Source organism: Urocampus carinirostris, chromosome 12 (assembly GCF_059441175.1).
Source record: "Urocampus carinirostris isolate Australia breed hairy pipefish chromosome 12, RoL_Ucar_1.0, whole genome shotgun sequence".
In the NCBI taxonomy this organism is placed as follows: Eukaryota; Metazoa; Chordata; class Actinopteri; order Syngnathiformes; family Syngnathidae; genus Urocampus; species Urocampus carinirostris.
In genome coordinates this window covers 1,105,575-1,131,297 of record NC_142360.1, presented here as the reverse complement: position 1 = coordinate 1,131,297, position 25,723 = coordinate 1,105,575, and the positions used below count along the sequence as shown (strand labels likewise).

General features: G+C 38.5%; 1 protein-coding gene across 8 annotated transcripts in view; it reads right to left on the bottom strand.

Annotated features, from left to right (window-relative positions):
* The window catches only part of rnf220b (ring finger protein 220b), a 108,300-nt gene that overhangs the window by 44,599 nt on the left and 37,978 nt on the right, over positions 1-25,723 (bottom strand). For all 8 annotated transcript variants that reach the window (XM_088349184.1, XM_088349185.1, XM_088349192.1 and 5 more), the window contains exon 3: positions 10,562-10,691. In XM_088349184.1, coding sequence (XP_088205310.1) covers positions 10,562-10,691 — 130 coding nt within the window. The remainder of the gene's footprint in view (positions 1-10,561; positions 10,692-25,723) is intronic.

Below are 25,723 nucleotides of genomic sequence, written 5' to 3'. Positions count from 1 at the left end.
TTTCCAGGAGGGTAGCCACAACTCTCCAATTGGACTCTTGGAAGACATGGGTTTTTGTTTTTTGGGTGTGTTTTTTTTCATTTTGGTGGGAAATTATGTGTGCTTGTCAATATGTTTGTTAGTAATTTGGTTTGTTTTGTCAATGGAGGTGTTAGTAATTAATGTAGTGTTTCTGTATGCTTCAAAAATCAGTGAGACTCAATACAAAGCATGAGCAATCTAAATATTGTTTCATATAATGTACATGGGCTAAACCACCCCATCAAGAGAAAAAAGATATTGAATCAACTCAAGACATTGCAGAGCTCAATAGCCTTATTACAAGAGACACATTTGACCGAAATTGAACATAAGAAGCTAAAAAGAGAATGGGTGAACCAGGTGTTCTACGCATCCTATGGTAAAAGGAGGGGAGTAGCAATTTTACTTGGAAAAGGGGTGGCGTTTAAAGTCGAAAAAGAAGTGAAGGACAATCTGGGGCGATATATAATGATTATAGGGTCAATGGCCGGTTGGGAAATATCAATAATGAATGTTTATGCACCAGTTGAGGAAAAGGGGACTTTTTTTCAAGTATTAGCTAAAGTAATAACCAACTGTGCGAAGGGAATGTTACTTATAGGAGGTGACTTTAACACTGTACAGAATTGCAAAGTGGACAAGTATCCTTCAGTACACGGAACAAATACAAAGACGTCGAGGATGTTAAATAACATAACTAAAGAATTGGGATTGATAGATCCATGGAGAGAGAAGAATCCCCAAACTAAAGACTATACTTTCTATTCAAACCCGCATGGCAGCTACTCGAGAATTGATTACTTTTACATTTCAAGACAACATATGCATACAGTAGTAGAGTGTGGTATAGAGAATATTACTATAAGTGACCATTCTCCAATTACTTTGAAATTAAGTTTAGACAATGAACCCCATTTTAGGTATTGGAGGATGAATGTATCTCTCCTCTCAGATAAAAACGTAGTACAGGAAATAAAACGGTGTATAAAAGAATATTTCCAAATCAATGACAACAATGAGGTTTCTCCAACAATATTATGGGAAGGAGGGAAAGCTGTAATAAGGGGGAAATTAATAGAAATATCGTCCCGGCTGAAACGAATACGCTTAAAGAATCAGAAGGAATTGGAGGATAAGATTAAGGAACTAGAAGAAGAACATAAAAAAACACCAAATGAATCCAGATTACAGGTATTAAAAACAACCAGAAGCAAATTAGATGAACTTTTGACAAATAAAGCAGAAGGGGCTCTGCGCTTTGTGAACCAGAGATACTATGAAATGGGCAATAGAGCCAGTCGACTGCTAGCCTTCCAACTTAAAAAGGCCCAAACAGATAGAATTATATCACAAATAAAACATCCTATCTCTAAACAAAGTTTAGTAAAACCCAAAGGTATAGCAGAAGCATTTGCAGATTATTATAAAGAATTATACAAGGACTCAGAAAATGACTTAGATAACTACACGGCACAAAACTTTTTAGGAAAACTACATTTACCAACACTAACAGGGGGGGATACATTAGAAATTATTCGCCCCATTACAAAACAGGAAATACAAGATACAATAAATAACTTAAAAATAAATAAATCACCAGGAACGGATGGATTCCCGGGGGTGTTCTACAAAAGCTTTAAGGAAGAATTAACACCAGTACTGCAGAAAGTATTTAACTATGCTCTAACAAAAGGAGATCCCGCCAAATCATGGTCGGAAGCCATCATAACAGTCCTGCACAAAGAAGGAAAAGACCCAATATTGTGTGAAAGCTATAGACCAGTTAGTTTACTTTGTAATGATCTAAAAATTCTTACAAGCATACTGGCAAAAAGAATGCAGAAATTTAAAGCGAAATTAATTAGAAATGATCAAACAGGGTTTATTCCGGGAAGGCAGGGTGCAAACAATATTAGGAGGATACTAAACATAATTACGAGCACAAAATCTAAGACCCAACCCTCGATGTTACTGAGCTTGGATGCACAAAAAGCTTTCGATAGGGTGAAATGGAGCTTCTTACATCAATCACTTATAGCTTTTGGCTTCCCTCCAATATTTGTTGAATGGGTGAAAATTATCTATAAAAATCCGAAATCTCGTCTTCGAGTAAATGGTCACTGTTCAGATTTCTTTGAAATCAAAAGAGGAGTCCGGCAAGGGGATTGCTTAAGCCCACTCTTGTTTGCAATAAGCATAGAACCACTCGCAGAATCAATTAGACAAAATGAGCAAATAAGGGGGATATTGGATGAAGGAGGAACAGAACATAAAATATCATTGTTTGCAGACGACCTGTTGGTAATGCTGAAGGAACCTTCGTTATCAATACCACCACTGTTGGAGAGCCTTAAAATATATGGAAAAGTAGCTGGGTATTCAAATAATGAGAGCAAATCAATAGCAATGATGATATCGGGAAAATGTCCAACAGATGTGATTGAAAGGTTTGATTTTAAATGGACAAATAAAGGGTTTAAATATTTGGGGGTGACCATTACACCACATTCCACACAGCTGTTTGATGCAAATTATGGAATGTTGATAAAAGAAATAAGGAAAGATTTGGAAAAATGGGAAATTTTGCCCTTAAGTCTTATCGGCAGGATAGAAACAATCAGAATGAACATATTACCAAGACTATTATTTCTGTTTCAATCCCTTCCAATTCTGATCCCGGCATCCACATTTAAAATGTTAAATAAGTTAATAGCAAAATTCCTTTGGCAAAACAAGAAACCTAGAATAAAATACAAAACCCTGTTAGCTCCTAAAGAAAAGGGGGGCCTAGACCTACCCAATATTAAATATTACTATTGGGCAGCTCAAATTAAAGCACTCATCTTGTGGATTACTACAGACAAAGATGCGATATGGGTGGACATGGAGCAACGATCTTGTCCAAATATGCTGGTGGAATCGTTACCATACATATCAGTCACGAGGTGGAAGAAATTAAAAATCCAGAATGAATGGATTAAGGGAACTATTAAAACTTGGTCAACAATACAAAAAAAATTAAAAATATCAAGATCTGTGAATAGGGCTACCAAAATAGCGAAAAATCCAGACTTTAAACCTGGGGGTATGGAGGTAGGGTTTCAAAAATGGGCCCAAAAAGGACTGATGTTGATTACCCAAGTATTGGAAGCACAGGCAATGAAATCATTCGAACAACTCCAACAAGAGTTTGACCTACCCAGAAATGATTTTTACAAATATTTGCAACTAAGGCATTACCTCCAGAAACACGAGGAATGGGGGAAAATATGTAAGGAGCCAACTAAGGTAGAGGAATTATTAATATCGTATACAAAAGGACAATCAATAAAGGGGGTTATATCAAAACTATATAAAGCCCTGAGAATGGATCTCAGTAATGAGGACATGGCAGTTAAGGAAAAATGGGAACAAGAAACTAATGTAGCGATAAAAGACAACGAATGGGAAAAAACATTGAAAGAGGGACACAAAATAACCAACAGCCCGACATGGAGGGAGTTTGAATGGAAAGTAAAAATGCGATTCTTCTATACACCCTCTATCACTTCAAAATATAAAAATACCTCAAATCTATGCTGGCGTAACTGTGGGGGGGTCGGTGACTTTACGCATATTTTCTGGAATTGCCCTGTAATATTAAATTTTTGGAGAAGTATCCAGAGAGAAATAAAATTAATCACGGGCTGGGAGTTGCGGTTGGACCCAAAGGCTTACGTAATAGGAATTTTGCCAGAAGAATTACTATCTGGTCAACAGAAATATATACTAAGGGTAATGCTTCTGGTAGCAAAGAAAATGATCACAGTGTCCTGGCTGAAACCACAACCTCCTGACATAAAACAATGGAGAGACAAATTAAAGCAAATGTACATTATGGAAAAAATCACTGCAAAACTTCAACTGAAACTTGACCAATTTGAGAAAAGATGGAAGCCTATCACACAAATTTTACTTGATGTCTAAACACCTCCCCCTATTTATTATGTGCGTTGTTTTTTTTTTTTTTTTTTTTTTTTTTTTTTTTTTAAAGTCAATGCACTCTCCGAAGGGCGTATCAACCTGTCAAAAAGAGGTCATGGACAAAATGTTATTTGCTGTGATGGGGAACTCAGTTGAGAAATTAACAAAGACATTATTCATCCATTGTCTGCGCCGCTTATCAACAGCAAGGCCAAGGGGGTGATGGAGAACATTCCAGCTGCGCTCATCAACAACGAGATCACGGGGTGATGGAGCACATCCCAGCTGCTTTCCAGACAGCTAACAGGAGATTCCTAGACTTGTTGTCAGTGGAACTGACAAAAAAGACAATAAAGTCATTTCGTGTTTGACATGGACACATTTTGAAAAAGTACTTTTGATGGGCCAAAAGCAACATTCAAATGGTGAATGTAATGTGGAATAAGCAAATCAAAGACTGAAACACAACAACATTCAATAATACGTCTGTTTGAAGTTATATAGTCTTGTTAAAACAAAGTGTATATGTACGCGAGGAAGATTGATAAATTTATCTTGCAAAATTATAAATGCTATCTTATTTCACTTTTATTCATAAATAGTGAACTTAAGTTTTAACTCAGGGGGGAAGTTTTGAGATATTCATTAAAATAAGAGTTAAAACCTAGTTTTGTCCGCAATTGATGAAAAATTGTCCTCTGAATAAGCTCTCCATATAACTGTTTTTTGAAATTCAAATTACGAAATTTGGACAGATAGAAAAATATTACACAAAAGAAATGTTATAATATAACAAAATTAAAATCAAATTGATTAACAATCAATTAGAATAACCATTCACTATTAGATTATCGCCCACATTGAAAACATTTTTGGATGGTACTTTTCATTTTTGGCAAAAACATTCACTTTGAGCGTGAATTACCTGCTTTCTTTGCAAAATACTGTTATTTTGAACAAATTTACTTACTGAAAAGATAATACATAGGTTAATATTTTTACAAAGAGTAAATCATAACAATAAAAACGTTTTTTTTTTTGGTTAAGTTGATGATTTAATAATCTACCCTGGTCATCTGCCTCGAGGGGGATGGCCAACAGCAAGATAACACATTGAAAATCAAAAGAAAATGCTAATAAAAAGTGCATACAGAATTTTTTCGAATATGATCAATCCACAAAAGAGAAAACACTCAATCACTCAAATCAGGGTGAATGATTCTGACAAGAATAATGGTTAAACTGATACAGTGACTGGATTTAGTGAAAAATCAAAATTTGAGATTTAGAACTAACAATTAAAAAAAAAAATCGTTTATCTTCGAGTTGGAGTTTTGGGATATAATGCTCAAAATGGATATGGCAACTTATAGTGGGGTTTTTGCTTTGACTTATAATAAATATAAACATAACTTAAGAAAATATACGAATCTATAAATGAATTAGTTGTTTTTTAAGTTAAATTGAGCCACAAGAAGTGTCTCAACAGGGGGGAATAAAATATGGTTAGCATAAACTATTAAAAAATATTTTTTAAGTCCCTCTAACAATCCTTTTTTTCCATCTATAGCTTTCCCTAAATATCTATTTCCACGGTACTTATTTATGCTTCTCTCATCCACACAGGAGATAGTGACCCCTGCTGACCAGATGACGTAGTTCTGTCAGCCCAGGGAGCTTCAAACTTAACTTTTCTTCACAAGGGCAGCAGTCAGGACTCTCTGGGGAGTGTGCCAGCACTCTTGCTATCAGCTGTGTCTCGAACACATGTCCGCCTCGAGGCAAGAGGCCGTTGTCATCTCAGGGAAGAAGTTAGCTCGCCAGATCCGAAAAGAGGTGTGGTCCAATGTGGACAAATGGTTGGTCTCACCTCATCTACAAGCATCGCCGCCACATGAATTTCCAACATCATCACGCCCGTGCCAGGAATGTCCTAATCTATTCTCCCGAAAGAATAGGTATCGGACTCCACAATGATATCTAAAAACCTGGTGGTCATAAAAGTACCAATTTCTGCTATTGTTTTGTTGAAATCAAGACTTTAAACACTGCCTTTTTACATTGGTATCAGCTCTCACACATCACACAATTTCATTGATAATAGCCAGATATTCCACAAGTCTCACATACTTACACATCGGACTCCACAACTATAAACATAGTTACTGTGTTAATCAAAATTAACACTGATTAGTTGTTTGATTCTTTGATTGAAATTTTTGTTTATTCTCTGTTTAACAAATACTTGCTAGGTCAAAAAACTTTTGACAATTAAGATAACTAGAGAAAAAAAGGTTTTTTTCACATGAATCAGATCATGTAATGAACGTAGTATTATGACAAGGTATTTACAAGAAAATACATCTTATTACTCAAAGGTTTTTCTGATGCGTTTCAACACTAGGTCTCAAACTTAATAAAGGAGCAATCATGGTAACAGGCGATATTTTAATGTTTTTGATTTTAGTTTTTATTCCTATGGTAAGACATCCACAGATTTTATCGATGCCGGTTGTCATATTTGCTAGAATTTAAAATTCAATATTTTTCTTAATGAAAAATGTTTGTTTATGCATACAATTTTTTGATAAATTGGCACCATGCAATCGTATTCTAGCCTCTTGCCTAACTAGTGATGCTACAGTTTCGAAAAGGATTTTGGGGTTCTTTTTATTCTGTTTATTTTAACTCTCGCGGTCTCCATCAATGACCTTATAGTTAACGATTGCTTAACTAGAGATATGTCTTCATTTTTGATAAAAATGAACCACACTAAAAATAAGGCTACTTTTTGTTCGTTTTAGTTGTCCAAATTTTTGTTCGTATGTTTTTGTCTGTTTTTTGTTTTATCCTCTGTTTTTCCAGAAAAAGACATTCCTTGGAGGAGAGGAAGTTTGTTCATGCAATAGTCTTTGTTTTATGCAATTCTTCGAAATTCCCAACAGGAGGGAATGTAAAGGTGGCCGTTTTGGATGTACATCTCTCAGAATTCAGTCTAATGAAAATAACTCATTTTTATATTCCTAAATATAAAAACAATCTTTCTCACACACACACATAAAGTAACGTTTCAATAATGAGTGTAATTACATCTTTTGTGCATTCATCAATCTTATATTCTTTTATTATGAAGTCGTGCTCATGTGTGTCCTGTTTTCACTGAAGGTATAATAAACCACGCACACCGTTTTGGTCTTCCCTTTTTCAACCAACTTGAAGCCTCGTGAGTACTTTGCAGCTGCTATCACGATGTAGTTTTTAACAATATATGTATTTTATCTGTAAATACAGCCACCAAAGAGTCTTAATAATGACTATCTTTGACACGGCCGCCAGCGGCGCTCGAGTACAAAAAGTAAGATTTAGACCGCTGGAATATATGCGCCGAGGAAGACTGCAACTTCTTAGCTTCTGCACAAATTAAATTAGCGTAGACATATCCTCATCATGCAAATTGCAAAAAGAAAGGCACAAGACGCAGCTTTCAAGGTAAATGCATTCGAGCAGTCCGATCAAGATGAAAACAGCTACTGCACGTAAACTTTACTTTGCGAGCGTGTTGCTAGCGTGTTTTCGAATCAGGGAGCGTGGGACTACGTCTATATGACAAAGTCTCTTTCCCATACTGAAGGAAGACGACTTTGATGACGTCAGTTATAAGGAGGAAGATGAGGACAATTTACCGTGGTTTCTATATGTACGGTATGTTTTTTTTTTTTTTTAACAGGCCCGTTTACTGTGTCGCGAGCGTGTTCCTAGTAGCGTTTTGCTACCCTTCACAGGCACGGTTTGGGATGAAAGCTTTGAAAACTAGCGGTGTACCGTCTTTCTTTGTGAATATGTGTAGCCATGTATAATTAGTTGTGATTGCTTCAGCAAGGCACGACTACATTGCCAAGTGCTGTAAGCACAGGGCAAGCAAGCACAACTAATATAATCTCCCGTTTTATTATTATATCTATCTTCTGACACAAAAGTTTGATAGGTGACTCCTCCCAGAGCTTTTGGAGTACCCCATCGATTCATATACCAAAAATTCCGGCCCAATCAGGACTCTTGTGCGACAATATGGATAAGCCATACAAGTCCATCCGGAATAAATGGATTTGAGAATCTCCCATCCGGAATACATGGGCCCACACAAATCAATGGGTAGCCATGAAAACCAGGGCTTTCCTGAGGGTAGTCATCGTAATCAGGGACTGTCCAGGGTGGCTTGAGGGGGGCCCGACCCACATTACCTTTAACCATAGGTAAATGGTGAATTCCAAAGAGTGGATGCTGGCAAGAGGATGCTAACAGCTATGTGCGCCGCTAGCAAAAAGTTTGGCTGGCATAGCCAGCCCAAATATTAGCGCAAGCTAGCTGTAAACACTGACGGCAATGCTAACTCCTTGATGCTTAACATTTTTGGTAATGGCTATATTCTAACAACTTCATAGTTACAAATTATGCTAATGGTCTCATGTTAATGAGTTACGCTAATGGATACATGCTAAAAAGTGATGCTAACAGCTAAACGCTAACTTCTTCATGCTAAAAAAATTTGGTAATGGCACCATTTTAACGACTTCATACTTACAAATTATGCTAATGGCCTCATGTTAATGAGTTATGCTAACAGATGCATGCTAAAAAGTGATGCTAACGGCTAAATGCTAACTTCTTCATGCTAAAAATTTTTGGTAATGGCAATATTTTAATATTTTAACGATTTCATGTTTACAAAATATGTTAATGGCCTCATGTTGATGGGTTGTGCTAATGGATAAATGCTAAAAAACTGATGCTAACCGTTAAATGCTAACTTCTTCCTGCTAAAAGATTTTGGTAATGGCAATATTTTAACGACTTCATATTTACAAATTATGCTAATGGACTCATGTTGATGAGTTGTGCTAAAAAGTAATGCTAACGGTTAAATGCTAACTTCTTCATGCTGAAAAATTATCTTCGGGGTTACCGATATCCGTCACCACGATGACAAAACTGACGATTTAAAAACCCAGAATTTCCCATTCATTTTGAATGGGACCATCTCAAATCATCTTTCCAATATCGGGGGGGTGTGGGGGGGTCGGAGTCTCGCTGGTTCGAGAGCGTTCTCAAGTAAAAATGTACAAATACATTTTAAACTTTCAAACTTTATGTTTGATCCCCGCATCATCTTCCAGATCAATCACAACTCTTACAATTGCAACTGTATATTTTTGTAATGTATTTATTTTAGAGACTTATTCTGATATGTTTTGCACGAGCAAATGAGAAAGAAGGGGCGGGGCAAACGCGGGCTGACGGGAAGTGGAGTAAAGGTGAGACGTGTTTGTGGACGCGGCCGACAATAGTGGATATACATTTTTCCCACCCTTACCTTTGGAAATATACACTTTTTTCCTTGGATTACTTTCAACGGGCACCCAGACTGCAGGTCTGCATCAAACCTTAAGTACCGGTATCATTTTCCGTTCATTTTGCCGGCTGTGATTTCTGAACTGTCGGGTATGGGTTAATTTTGTGTTTGTGTTGCATTTTCTCAATGTGGGCGCATGCGGCTAATATTCAGATGCGGCTTGTGTATGTACGAAATCGGTTTTCCTCCCGAAATTTGGTGGGTGCGGCTTATAATCAGGTGCGCTCTATAGTTCGGAATTTTTGGTAAATGGGAATACCAACATTCAGACCACCCAAATGTCTTGTTAAGGATTATTGGTCCCCACAGTGATGTTATTTGTTTTTAAATGTTCTTAAGAAGGTCTCAAAGATGAGTGAAAATACACAAATACACACGCATAGTGTGTAAATCAAATCTTAACGATTACAAAAAGGGTTTAATCCTGAAAGGAGGTGTATACCAACTTTAATACCACACAAATATCCTAATAAGGACTATTGTTCCCCACAATGATGATAAAAAATTTTGAAAATTGTCCTAAAAAGTCTAAAATACAAGTACACACACTCATACAGAGTTAACTGACACTAAAAATACTTTCTAACTCTAAAAAAGGCATCAAAACACATTAGGACCGGCAAATGTCCTAATAAAGAGGTCACCACAATTTTTGCACGAATCCTGAAAACAGTCCTATAATGTCTCAAATGGGAGTACACACACACATATAGTGTCTAACACAAACCCAGACTCTAAAAACTACGTTCGAACTTGAAACAATGTGTCTAAACACATTAGGACCGTCCAAATGTCATAATGAGGACGGTTCTCACAATAATGCTAAAAATGGTCCTCGAATACAAGTATACACACACATAGCCAACGTCTCTGAGGGCCAGCTTCAAATTGACACCATTAATGTCCACCGAGTGATATTTAAGCAGATTTAGACGGTAATGTCTTTATTGGAGAGGTCCTTCATAGAGTCTAAATGTGTGTCTTTTTGTCCCTACATTTGCACACAAAACATGTCCGCCTCTAAGCATTTATTAGAGGACATTATTGGCCCGCCGTAGGATTTGTCGCCTGGAGGCTGAAGACAGCGATATGAAAAATGTAATTCCAAGGCGATACTTATATCAGATCATAGAGATCCCGAAAGATTTTGTGGTCCGATTTTGGTACCTGATTTGAATCTGGCTGAGTTCTGCCAACTCCTGTTCCATGTGTTCTTGCAGTTTCCCAGGTCGTAGTACACACTGACACACCGGACACACCGGATTCTGGGCATCAAAGAGCACCTTCACTCTGCCTCCTACAGATATTAAAAAAAATAACACAATTTGGGTCAAGCATGGACAGTTCAACCCTTTTTCACAATAAATGAGATTTCATTTATCATCATGCCAATCATCAGCATTATCAATCATGTCATTTAGTTGGAAATATCAACAATTTTGCTCATTTTACAGTTCAAAGGACAGTTTGGAACTTCCCACAACATTCCCCTTGCGTAGGAAAATAATTTACCCATTTCCCAGTTTAAGGGTCCATTTAGAATCTCTTAGATTAGGAGAAAAATCAGCCAAAATATCCAGTTCAAGTGTCTATCTGGAAACTCTTACAGCAATATTCCCCATTGCATTAGGGAAAAATTCTGCCTGGTATCAGGTTCAAGTGCCGATTTGAAACTTCCTAAAATATTCCCCCTTGAATTAGATTTATTTTTGCCCAATTTGCAGTTCAAGTATACATTTGAAACCTGTTGCATTAGTAAATCATTCTACCCATTTTACAGTTAAAGTTTTCATTTAGAACCTCCCACAATATTCCCCCCTTGCCTCAGGAAAAAATATAAATTTTCCAGTTCATGTTTCTGTTTATTATCTTTCCACAATATTCCCCCCTTGCATTAGGAAAAAAATCAGCCAATTTTCATTTTCAAGTTTCCATTTGGAACTTTTTCAGGCAGTATTCTCCCCTTGCATTGGGGCAAAATTAAGCCCATTAGAAAATACAAAATCAGAAAATAAATCTGCCCATTATTCAGTTCAAGTGTCCATTTAGAACCCCTTTTCACAATATTTCCCCTTTGCATTAGTAAAGAAATCTGCCCATTTTCCAGTTTCCATTTGGAATCTCTTTCCATAATATTCCCCCTTGCATTTGAAAAAATTAACCAATTTTTGTGTTCAAGTTTCCATTTGGATTCCTTTCCACAATATTTGTGAAGTTCCAGGATGCCTGGGAACTAATTAGGCATACCTGGCACACATTAAATTCCTGCATATAGCGACAACACAGACAAGTCCTAAGAGTTGGATCATTAAAGATTCTGCCCGTTCCGTGCTGCCTCTTCAAACCCTTGACGTCTGCTTTGATTCGGGAAAAAAACGTACGGTTTGATGTTTTCGCGTTCCGCTGGTTCGAGAGCGTTCTCCATCTGGGCCGGTGCTGTGGAATGCTCTTACTCCTGAGATCCGATCTGCAACCTCAGTGGAAATGTTTAAATCTAAGCTTAATCTCACTTCTACGCTATAGCATATGAATAACCTATACTTTTCGTGGGCAATATCTCGGTATTATTTGTGATTGCATCATACTTTGCTGTCTGGTCATCCTGGGAGGGGGATACCACATGTGCGGTCCCTTCTCAAGGTTTCTTCATTTTCCTCATGTTGAGGTTTTTTGAGTTTTTCCTTGCCCTCATGTTGGTTCCAGATCAGGAGATGGTGTAATAATAGTCTGAAAAATCTGTGTAATAACCTGTGAAGCCCTTTGAGACTCTTTGTGATTAAGGGCTATACAAATAAAAATGACTTGACTTGACTATTCTTCTCTGTGCATTGTAGCACTCATTTCGATTTGCACTACACAATATAGCGATGTATAGTGGTCAAATATTACATGGTATCCCTTCAAGCTCTAATGTTGCCTAAACATGAAGCTATAACAATGGCTAAAGATGGAAATATAATTGTGGCTGAATATGAACAATGATTTTAATAGTACAACAATCTATAGCCTGAACTTTTACATTGACAAAGTAAAACAAGTACACGGCAGTGTGTGAACGCTATCACCATGTGGACATCATAGGCCATTAATGGGAAAATTATCCAGGAGGCCATTGGGCCCCAGTGATGGATTAGGGCCATAAGCAGCCAGCTGGGATCCCAAAAAGCTCAACGATATCAAGATTTTTGCTAGTAGATGAGCTGCTTTACTCCTAAAAGACATCCATCACTCAGCGCTAGTGAACAAGAACTTACCTCGTTTGGCATCCAGAAAGGGAAAAACTATCGTTATCCTTTTGCAACTACAGTAAAGACCCGACTTGAACGACTTGAATCCATTCTGAGATGAGGGTCGAAGAGTAAATTTGCTGTATGGTGGGAAATGAAGACATATCCTAATTAGCTACCGTGTTCCAAAAAAACATTAAAAGTGTATTGCTGTTAATGGGGGAAGAACCACCTCCCGTTTTTAACATGTGCTGCTTTCGCTTGCAGCAATATTCGACTGGGGATAATGGATCACAATGTGGTCTCTTGGACCTGCTTCAGGCAAAAGTCCACCAATATAATGGATTGGAGCTGCACAGGTTCTATTCATTTTGAATGGAAATAACAGGGGAAAAAGAGCTGCCAGGTTTGATACAAATTTGCTGTCTCAGCCCCACTCTCAGCAATAGTCGGCTCAGGATAATAGATTGCGGCCAAACCAGTGTAGTTAATTTTAAGCAGTTTGCAATGGCACGCTTCAGTGGCTCCAACACAAAAAAAAGCGCTTTACTAACTTATATATATAACTTATATTCGACCGTGTTCCTTGGGAGGCCCTGTGGGGGGGTGCTTCGGGAGTATGGGGTACCGCACAGTCTTATCCGGGCTGTGCGGTCCCTGTATGCCCGGTGCCAGAGTCTGGTCCGCATTGCCGGCAGTAAGTCGGATTCGTTCCCGGTGAGGGTTGGACTCCGCCAGGGCTGCCCTTTGTCACCAATTATGTTCATAACTTTTATGGACAGAATTTCTAGGCACAGCCTTGGTGGGGATGGAGTCCGGTTTGGGGGCCTCATCATTGCGTCACTGCTTTTTGCTGATGACGTGGTGCTGTTGGCTTCTTCAGGCCGTGATCTTCAGCTCTCGCTGGAGTGATTCGCAGCCAAGTGTGAAGCACCCGGGATGAGGATCAGCACCTCTAAATTCGAGACCATGGTACTCAGTCGAAAAAGGGTGGCATGCTCCCTCCGGGTTGGGGATGAGATCTTGCCCCAAGGGGAGGAGTTCAAGTATTTTGGGGTCTCGTTCACGATTGAGGGTAGGATGGAACAGGAGATCGACAGAAGGGCCGGTGCAGCGTCTGCCGTCATTCGAACCCTGTACCGGTCCGTCGTGGTGAACTGAGCCGAAAGGCAAAGCTCTCGATCTACCAGTCGTTCTACGTTCCTACCCTCACCTATGGTCATGAACTTTGGGTCATGACCGAAAGAACATGATCAGGTGGCCGAAATGAGTTTCCTCCGCAGGGTGTCTGGGTTTTCCCTTAGAGATAAGGTGAGAAGCTCAGTCATCCGGGATGGACTCTGTGTAGAGCCACTGCTCCTCCGCATTGAGAGGATCCAGTTGAGGTGGCTCGGGCATCTGATAAGGATGCCTCCTGGACGCCTCCCTCAGCCTTTTTCATGGCCTAATTCGAGCACTTTTCAAGAACTTTCATTCAAGGCCAACTTGTCAATTTTTCCAGGCATGTCCCACCGGGCATCTGTTATTTTATGGTGTCTTTGTTTTATACGTTCAGATTTCAATTTTTTTTTTATTAAATTGTCTATATTTTCTGCATGTATTTTTGTATTTGTTTAACTATTTTTTTTTTATTTTATGTTTATTTATCTAATTTTGAAGTTTTATGTATTTACCTATTTGTAGACATTTTATGTTCGCTTTTTATCTGTATATATTTTGTGAAACTATTACTTTATCCATTAAAATTTTATTTATTTTATTGAATTTCTGTATGAATTTGTAGTGTATTTGTTTATTTATTAATTTGATTATCTCTTAATGGAGAATTCATGTATTAAGAAGTGATTTATAATTATTAAGGGGTTTACAGTTATCCCTCGGTTATCGCGGTTAATGGGGACCAAAACCACCCCCGGGGTAAGTGAAAATCCGCGAAGTAGCAACGTCCCTTCAAAAATGCTTAAAAAAAGAAGTTATTTTTTGTAATTTTTTAAAAAATCATTTTATTTTATTTTATTTTTTTTTTAGACCTGCGAAGCTCTGAACCCGCAAACGCGGAACCACGAAGTAGAGACGCCCCTTCAAAAATGCTTAAAAAAATAAATAAAAATAATATATATATATATATATATATATATATATATATATATATATATATATATATATATATATATATATATATATATATATATATATATATTTTTTTTTATTATTATTATTATTATTATTATTATTATTATTATTTTGAATTATTATTATTATTTTTTAGACCCGCAAAGCTCTGAACCCGTGAACATGGAACCGCGAAGTAGCGAGGTCCCACTGTATAAGTATTTTTTATATTTCCGTAGGGCAGTGGTTAGCTGATTCGCCTAGGGTCCCCGGTTCAAGACCGGGTGGAAACATACTGAATGTAGGCCTGGAGAGGGTCAGGCATCACCAGAAAACAAAGACACACCACAGAAAATAATGTCTCTCCATGATATTTTTTGGGCTGACAGTTGTTGGACTGGTAAATGCTTAATATGTACACACAGTTTTTGTCCTGGTAGGAAAACGATACCCAATAATTAGTCACCTTCTAAAATATTTAATAAGCCGACACCACTTTTTAGAAAGGCTTCAAGCATTTATGTATAATGATTCTCTTATGTAGTAGTAGCAATACTTTGCCTCCTCTCCATCACTTAGTCATGTGTGCCAGGAATGGGAGAGCTTAAGATCAGTTGCAAGGCACACATGTGTACAGGCACCTGAACTTTAGTCAGTACATACATTCAAAGGAAGAAATCCAGAGCCAATCAAAAAAAAAAGGTTTTTCTTTGTTGTTGTTGTTGACTAGAAAGTAGAAAAATAGCTAAATTTGGACTCATTCTGATAATATCGATTGCTTCTAAGCAGAGTGCATTCAATCTTTCAATCTTAGATACTGCTGATTTTTGTTTTACTTATTTTAATTTATATCTTTTGCATGTTTTTCAGAGGATCTGTGTATAAATTGGTGAAAATAGACTGTAAATAGTAAATTGTTATGAATTTGTTCAATCCTTTATAGCACTGAAAAGTTAGTATTTTCAATATATATTTTATTGTTTGGCATTAATCTATAATCTATTCAGTGTGTAAAAAGCTAAATTTGTTTTGTATTTTACAATTTTTTTTTTACATTTATGAATATTTTACTTTATATTTCATGCGTCTTGCGACGATCGCCTGCAAAACGTATGAAATTACTGTAGAGCAAATAAGCCCAGCACAAGAATGACTACCACATTTTGCTTTTTTCCATGTTTTTTTCCCTTCTTTCTTTTACACAAACAAAAACTGAACCGTTACAGTTGCCCAGTTCTAATAACTCAGAATGTTGGAATGGATGGAACGACTGCGTCCCCTTTTGGACAGTTGCCTGACGCACCAATTCACCATGTATCACAATGGAATCTGAAAACATAAAGTTTTGAATGTAATTAAAACATTCAAGGCTATGTATTGATAAAATAATGTTTTCACCGTACGTAACTATGTCGATTGGAGGGACATTCTCAAGAACAGAACATGACGCTAATTTTCCACTTCTTTGGCTTTCTAACAAGTTTGGCAATTTCAAACACCGTCACCCGATACTGGGGGGTATCAGAAATCTGAGACCACGCCCAAAGAGGGATGATCTGGTCAAGCGCCACTTGTCCATATGAAAAGTTTTGACTGAGCAATAGTCGCTCTTTCTTTTCTCTTGCCTGCCTGGCTTGTTCGTCTCGCACGACGGCCGCTTGGCGAGGATGTGCGGGCCTGCACTGCGGCCTAGAGTTCAGCACGTGGGCTATACGCTGTGACCATTTGGAGCATGAGACCAAATCACTCCACAACGACAAGTAAGAGGACGGCTTCAGATTTAACTAGTTCTTGTGAATGAGTGTATTTTCTGTACAAGAGAATTTCCCCAAACCGACTAGCATTATAGCCAGAAACTTTCTTTTTGTGCTAGTAACTTCCAGAATTTTAGCGGACTAAAACCATAATCTCCGGAGCTTCCCCTCTCCTTTTTTTTCTAGAATTGATTCTCTGTCTTAATAAATTGTGTGTGCTGTTTCAGTTGACCTGGTTCATTGAATCAATTTTCTCAAGATTAGTAATTAATATCAGAACTCAAAAAACTCAAAGTAAAAACGTAAACGTAAAAAAGTTAATTAGGAATTTCTAGCATCCTTTAGAGGAAAAAAAGGTTCATGGTGGAGCACAAGCAACACCTAGAGGCAAATTTATAAACTGATTTCAGTAAAGAATAATTTGTTTCCATCCTAAAGATTTTCCAAATCAAAGCTGGAAAAACCATACATAACTAATTCCTAAATATTTTGGTGCATAATGTTTTTATAATATTAATAATAAATAACTAAAAAAAAAAAAAAATCTGAGGACCTGTCTCAGTTAACCGAGCCAAAAGAGACTGTTTTGCTAAATAGATCTGTCCTCTCGGGTGCAGTAGGGCGTGTAACGCTTCACATGTTAACGCCATAATGACAAGTGACTAGAGCAGACGTGTTAGTGTCATTTTCACGCACTTGTCACGTCCAGAACAAAGGGTTGACCCAATCATGTACAATTTTATTGAAAGAAAGAGGAAGGGCAGCGATCCGATGCTCGCTGGATGCGGGAAGCAAGTCGCTCTCAGACCCGCACAGTGATCTGAACACGGAAGTGGATCTTCCTAACAAGCGATGGTGGTGTCAGGGATGGAAAAACTGGTCGGTAGCCGGGACTGGGAGAGCAAGGCGTGGTCGGGGTCGGAAACGAGTCGTAAGCCAGGATGGGAGAGCAGACGTGGTCGGGATCAAAACAGGTCATAGCCGGAGACAAACGAGAGCAAAAACGGGACAGGCGGGAGTCAGGGTTGAAAAAGGCTTTCCTTGTATAAACAGAGGTCCGCAGACGGACTGACAAAAGGGGATTGACAGGACTGGGTTTAAATAGGGACAGGGAGCCAATCAGAGCCCGCAGCAGTTGGCGCCAAATGAGCGGGCACAGGTGATTCACATCGGTAATCATGACAGCACTTTGTTTTTTATTTTTCTTCATTTATTGCATGTTCTAGAGAATCAGCATTTTCAAGTACTTCAACCAAAATTCAGGCATTTTCCTGACCTTGAAAACACAACAATAAAAGTCAAGCACTTTTTTAAGGATTTCATGCACCAATATGAACCCCGTTAATAGAGAAAATATTGTACTTTCAACTTTTTAATAACTCTTAAAACGACGCACCCCACCTTTAAGATTGTCTCAATTTTAACCGCCAATCAAATCAAGTTCAGGGACTACCAAACTGGAGAGCAACATCTGTCCCTAGTGTCGCCTCCACTGCCTCAATTTTTGAAGTGGGAGACAAAGAGGTTTAGTGTTTGTTTGTCCCCCATAAGTGACAGTAGCCGGTTTACCAGCACACCCTTTTTTAGACCCTCTCAACCCCCTTTGGCTGTCACTTTTAGTCAGCCTCACAGTGTCCTCAGCCTGGGGGGTCTCAGACACACAAGGGCGAGGCAGTAAAAGCCGCTGACAGGGCTTGTAAACTGTTCTCTTGCCATGGCAACCGTCCGGGATGGATTGTTGGCGCGTTGTCCTTTAGACCTGCCCAGTTTGAAGGGCTCATCGTCTCGATGGTGTCACCGATTATTTCCTTTTTCTTTCCTGGAAGAGTCTGCCCCTCCTTTCTTGGCTGTCTTGGATCCTGTCTGTCCTTTGTTGGTTCACCACAAGTGTCACACCCATAAACTTGGAGTGAATCACAATGAACAGATTTAGAGGAGTTAGACATGAGCAAAAACAAAGTGAGAGTTTTCTTGGAGTGATTTGCAGAAAACACAGTTAACTGTGTTTTAAGGGCCAAATGCGTATCATATAGCAAACCCTAGTGGCGTAAAAATACTTCATTAATTTCAACAAAACACAATCGATTCAAATAATAGGCAAAAACACATCTTTGTTAAAAATACTTTTTAAATGATATTACATAACTTCAAAAGCTGTTTAGCTGTCATCTCCTTACTGCAGAAGCCCACATGACCATTTTACAAAAGCGAGCTCGTACCAATTGTGCCTTCAGCACTTAACTGCTACATTCCATGTCACCTAGTCCCGTGATTTTGGCAAATGATTCTGTTTTAATAAAATTATACTTATTATTTTACTAGAAAAAAAATGCTAAAAGTATGTTTATTGTAATTTTATTTATAATTCTTTATTTATAATTCTTTATTTCTTATTTGTATTTTAGGCTACAGTATCTGTCTTGACAATAATAATGTAAATAAATAAGTGTAATGAGTAATTTATAGAAATAAAAGATCTACACAATATGTATCTACAATATATATATATATATATATATATATATATATATATATATATATATATATATATCATCTCATCTCATTAGCTACACCGCTTATCCTCAGTAGGGTCGCGGGGGTGCTGGAGCCCATCCCAGCAATCATCGGGCAGTGGTATATATATATATATATATATATATATATATATATATATATATATATATATATATATCCATCCATCCATTATCTGCACTGCCTATCCTCAGTAGCTCAGTAGGGTCGCGGGGGTGCTGGATCGCATCCCAGCTATTTTCGGGCAGTGAGCAGGGTTACCCCTGAACTAGTTGCCAGCCAGTCGCAGGGCACACAAGGACAGTCAATTCCCTTGCTCATTCAGACCTAGGGACAATTTGGATCGGACAATATATATATATATTCAGACCTAGGGACAATTTGGATCGGACAATATATATATATATATATATATATATATATATATATATATATATATATATATATATATATATGTATATATATGTATATATATGTATATATATGTATAGTTGGAGGTTTAAAATTGATGGAAGTGACGTTCAAATTCTTTGCTTCAAGATTCTTCTTTTTGTGTCTAGTCCTCAGGCCTGCAGCAACAATATAAAAAAGAAAAAAATCCTGATAGCATCAGGCCCCCTCCCCCCAGGGCCCTGGTAATGGCTGATGCCAGGGCCCATATGACAGCTGCCACTTCAGCCGGCGCAGATGGAGCGGAGATGCCTAACGCGACCTTTAGTGAATGCCACATCACATCAGACTGGGATGTCTCCCTTGACATTATGCTAAGGCATGAAAAGAATGTTGGCCGAGATTTTGATTTACGTTATGTCGACCAGGCACGAAAGCTGTCTTGGTTTCTCACTAGAGTATTCCTTCTATTTTTCCTGGTTATTCAGTTCCATAAGCACCTGTTTTAAGTTATCATACCTTGTACTCGACCATAATCTGTTAGCGATCGTTGGATTTGTTTCCCAGACAAAGTAGGGTTGCAACGATTAGTCGACATTGTCGACGAAAATCGATTATAGAAATAGCTGACAATAAATTCAATAGTAGATTATAATAGATTTTTCCAACAGAGTGATGCATTTTAGATGATTACAGTCTGAGAGTCGCTTATGCTCAATATTGCTTCTGTCTCGAGAGGTTACATACAGAAATGACAGCGTCAACATCAAGTACAAAAACTTGATAAGGCCTTGTTCCGACAAATAAAAATACTACATGCAAAGTTTTTAAAGCACACTGAGAGATATCAGATTTACACACAACTTGTGCAAGGCAGCTTGGCAGCAAAGTCGCTAGCTAGAGATGCGTTCAGGGACATTTAGTAAACTTGAATTATTATCTTCTTTCTGTATACATCCATCCATCCATTATCTGCACCGCTTATCCTCAGTAGGGTCGCGGGGGTGCCGGGGCCCATCCCAGCCATCTCCAGGCAGTGGGCAGGGGACACCCTGAACTGGTTGCCAGCCAGTCACAGGGCACACAGGGACAGACAATTTGCTCGAGGGACAATTTTGACCGGCCAATTAACCTGACATGCATGTTTTTGGAATGTGGGAGGAAACCGGAGTGCCCGGAGGAAACCCATGCAAGCACGGGGAGAACATGCACACTCTACACAGGAAGGTTGGTAGCTGGATTTGAACCCATGACCTCAGAACTGTGCCGCACACGCGCTAACCACCGGTCCGCCGTGCTGCCCTTTTTGTATTTTGTAGTTAATCATTGTTACAAACAAACCTAATATTTGATCACTGTGTTGTTAAGTTGTGAAAAATAATTTACTTAGCATAGTAAATATGAATACTTTAAATGGGTTAGGAATTCCCACTTCAAACAAGTAAAAAAATTGTTGAAAATTTAAAAAAGTGAACAAACGTGGGTTTAAAACAATGTTGGGTTTTTAATGCCCTTGTAATGTGTACTAAAACAGACTATATCTTGTTTGCCATGTGAAAGGGAAAGGCTTTGCTTAATAACCTATACTAGTATACTATACTATTAACCCTCCCAAACCTGGGCACAAATTTGCTATTCTCAGCCCCCCGCTCTCAGCTATAATCATAAGGGCTAATGTATTTCGGCCGAAACAGTGGAGGTAATTGTAGGATGGCCACATGTGCGCACTTTGACGGACTGAAAAAGAATGCACTCAACCAGTCCCTGATTTCAGAAACAGTCGACCGGAGATAACTGATGACGGCCAACACTGTCGATTTAATTTTAGACAAGCCAGGACGGGGCACGCCTTCCGACAAAAGTTCTTTCTACTGGTCCACGCTTTCAGCAATATGGGATCAGTGATAATGGATCGATGACGCATTGGTCAATTTAAGGCGGGAAAAAGAACGGAAAAAAGATGTCACACTTGACACAATTTGCTAAGTTGACCCACCCATTAGTCAATCGGGGATAATGGATCTTGGCCCAAAATGTTTAGCTTGTTTTAGGCAGGCCAGAAGGGCAAACTTTAGCGGCCAGGACAGGAAAAATAGCACTCCCAGCCCCTGCTTTCAGCAACATTTGACTGTAGATAACAGATCGTGGCCCAAATCATTTCGTTTGAGCCGGACCAGAACATCAAACCCCTAAACAAAAGTGCCTCCTGGCAGACCCCGCTCGATAAAATATGTGACTGGGGATAATGGATCACAGCAGAGACGTGTGAAGTTCATTTAATTCATTTTATTTTATTATTTTATCTTTTTTAGATTTGTTTTGATAGACAAAATCATTTCAACGTAACAGACAGTTGTACATGGTTTTGTTTTTTTCCCAACTGCAAAGAATCATAAAAATTTCAATATTCGCAATGATACAATTTACTCAATATTCAAGAAGTTTCAACCCTCCTAAACAAATAATCCTCTGAAATACCAAAACTTAAAAGGACAAAATCAAACACAAACTAAAACATAAACAAAATAATTATAATAAATAAATAATGATAAAAAAAAAAATCAAAACCAAACAAAAAGGAATATATATATATATATATATATATATATATATATATATATATATATATATATATATATATATATATATATATATATATATATATATATATATATATATATATATATATAATATTAAATTGCTACTTAATAATCCTCTGAAATACCAAAACTTAAAAAGACAAAATCAAACACAAACAAAAACATAAACAAAATAATTATAATAAATAAATAATGATAAAATAATCAAAACCAAACAAAAAGGAAAATATATATATATATACATATATATATATATATATATATATATATATATATATATATATATATATATATATATATATATATATATATATATATATATATATATATATATATATATATTAAATTATATATATATATATATATATATATATATATATATATATATATATATATATATATATATATATATATATAAAACATTAAATTGCTACTTAACATTAAAACATCATAACAATACTGCTTGTGTCTTGTTCAGCAAGTCAAACTTTAAGCTATCCAGCCTTAGACCGATATATGAAGGTGTAGGGTGGGGGTGGGGGGCGCCTGACGACATTCAAAGTTAGAAGTCACCACACCCTGACATGCAGGTCTATCATACTATGCTGTCAGTTGGGGGCATTCCAAAATAGTGGAGAAAGGGTGCCCGATGAGAATAAAATTTACGGTCACATCTTCTGCGATGAAATTTGATTTTCTCTAATTTGCGCAAATAGAGTATATCGTGTAGACATGTTTTAAAGGAAGGTGGTTCTGGGAACTTCCACAAAAGGTTAATCCTTCGACGGGCAATGAAAGAGGGGAAGGCTAAAACGTTATCCTGAGTAACAGTTGTCGGTAGGTTGTCAGGGGACCTACCACAGATGGTTATGAGCGGAGATGGATTGATATGTTTTCCTAAAATATCAGAAAAGCACCCAAAAATGATCCCCAATATTCAGTTAGTTTAGGACATGACTAAAACATATGAGTTAGGTGACAAGGACTTTGACAGCACCTGCCGTAACGTTTATCAATTGAATTGGAAAACCAATTATGGAGTCTATGTTTGCTGTAGGGCAGCACGGCGGCGCAGTGGTTAGCGCATGTGCGGCACAGTACATGTCTTGGGAACCTCCTGCGTGGGTTCAAATCCAGCTCCAGACTTCCTGTGCGGAGTTTGTATGTTCTCCCCGTGCTTGCGTGGGTTTCCTCCGGGCACTCCGGTTTCCTCCCACATTCCAAAAACATGCATTTCAGGTGAATTGGCCGGTCCAAATTGTCCCTAGGTGCGAATGAGCGAGTGAGTTGTCTGTCCCTGTGTGCCCTGCGATTGGCTGGCAACCAGTTCAGGGTGTCCCCTGCCCACTGCCCGATGATTGCTGGGATGGGCTCCAGCACCCCCGCGACCCTACTGAGGATAAGCGGTGCAGCTAATGAGATGAGATGAGATGAGAGATGTTTGCTGTAATGGAGTCTGTGGAGCACCGTAAGTTGAATAAGAGCCAGCCTTGCACAGCTGCTAGAGGGATTAACGGCTGCAAGGGCCTTTTTCCAAAACTCTTGGGATAGGTTTTCTTGTAATTTGTGCTCCCATTCAGTTTTTATCTTCATTAAGGTGGTTCTGTGTTTTCGCAGAAAATTATATAGAGAGTGGGGACTGGTTTATTAGGTGCATATGTTGCCACAAGGGCCATGTCAATCACTGAGGGATTTGGGCTCTGTGAGAAGGATAATGTATGAGTTCTACCAAGTCATATAGCTGAAAGAGCCGGAAAAAATCAGAACCATGTAACCCGAATGCTGTGCATAATTGATCAAAATTTGCGAATACATTCTCAAAATATAAATCCCAGTGACAGCACATGCCTCGTTGCCAATGTTCCCTCTAAACTGCGCGCGTGCACAATCGCGTACTGCCCGCACAATCGCGCACTGCTCGCACATTCTCAGCGCACAAGAAAATCTATCCAGCGCATAAACAACATCAACATAATGGATTAATTAATATCTAATATGAGACTTAATCTAATCTAATTAATTCGCCCAATAATATAGTTTTTTTGTTTGTCACTCAGTGAGTGACAGGTGTCTAGCCAATGATACGATACAGTTCACTTACGGTACAAAGCCAATCATGGCATTGACAATGCTTGCGTGTGGGCCCCGCCTATATGTGCTGTGCAGGTTAGGGCCCGGTCACACAGCCGTTTGCGTCTGTATCGCGGGCAAAATTTTGCGATTTTTTTTTTGCCCATGGTTGCCCGCGATGGAAAATGCGCAAAATTGGCCAACCCGCTGTTCATCGGTGGTATGCCCGCAAAACAGACGCCGGCGACTGTTCCGCTCCCTCATCGCGTCATTTCCGCATCATTTCCGCGTGTGGACCACGGGTATAAAAGCTGCCGAGCCGGTGTTATGCCGAGAAATGCATCCTTGCCGAAATTTGCATCCCCTCGCTACTACAACCACTTTTACCTCGTTTTATCTCACTTTTAGGGAATTTAATGGCGAACATATAACCAAAACCACTTCGTCTTGCATTTATTGGGAATGTAATACAACTTAAACCATTCCGTCTTTGTATTTGATTTGAATGTAATCGAACGGTAATGCACGCCGTATACAAATCACTTTTGAGCAGGTAACATGTTTATTTTGCCTTTTTCTATTCAAATTGCTCGTATTGAAACTGTTATGCACTCTACCATAAAGCTTATTTCTGCATAATAAGCTTTACGGTAGAGTGCATAACAGTTCTCAAAAGTGATTTATATACGGTGTGCATTACCGTTCGATTACGTTCACAACAAAAACAAAGACGGAATGGTTTATGTTGTATTACATTCCCAACAAATGCAAGACGAAGTGGATTTGGTTATATGTTCGCCATTACATTCCCTAAAAGTGATATAAAAGTGAGATAAAACGAGGTAAAAGTGGTTGTAGTAGCGAGGGGATGCAAATCTCGGCAGGGATGCATTTCTCAGCATAACACCGGGCTGTAGAAATCATAACCGCTCAAGACACAGTCCCGTGAAGATCAAGATTTCAAGCTATGGCACCGAAGAAGCCAATATGTTATTATTGTGATAGTTTTTCATTTTTATTTTATTATCTTGTTATGAAATGAAAAGAAATGTCAAGAAATAAAAATGGATTAAGACGAGGTCACTACGGTGACGGGGATCCATGTTCACCCCTTGACGTCTCGAGCACAACTCACGTGTGCTAGGCAAATCGCGCTGTATACACGTGGAGAAAGGCGTTTGACCATCACACGCGTAACACGCTAATTTCACGTAATAACACCGCGATACAGGCGCAGAACATGCTATGACCGTGCTCCACCCACGATTACCCGCTGAAATTTCGCATCCTACCCACGTGTAACCACACCCTGGCCGCGGCCATAGCACGTTGTTCCGCGTCATTTCCGCGTCATTGCCTCGTGTGTACCACGTGTGCCGCCCGCGGTTAACACGTGGTCTAAAGTTTTGAGCAGCGCAAAACTTTTTCGCGCGGCCAACCGCGTGTGAATTTCCGACCGCGTGTAAAGCACTGCTGTATCTCGTCTGTATGGCGATCTCAAAGCGTCCAACAGCGTCTGCTTCACAGGCAGAAATTTCTGTCCGTGATTCAGCCTCGATACGCCCGTGAAAGGCTGTGTGACCGGGCCCTAAAAGTTTTGAGCAGCGCAAAACTTTTTCGCGCTGCCAACCGCGTGTGAATTTC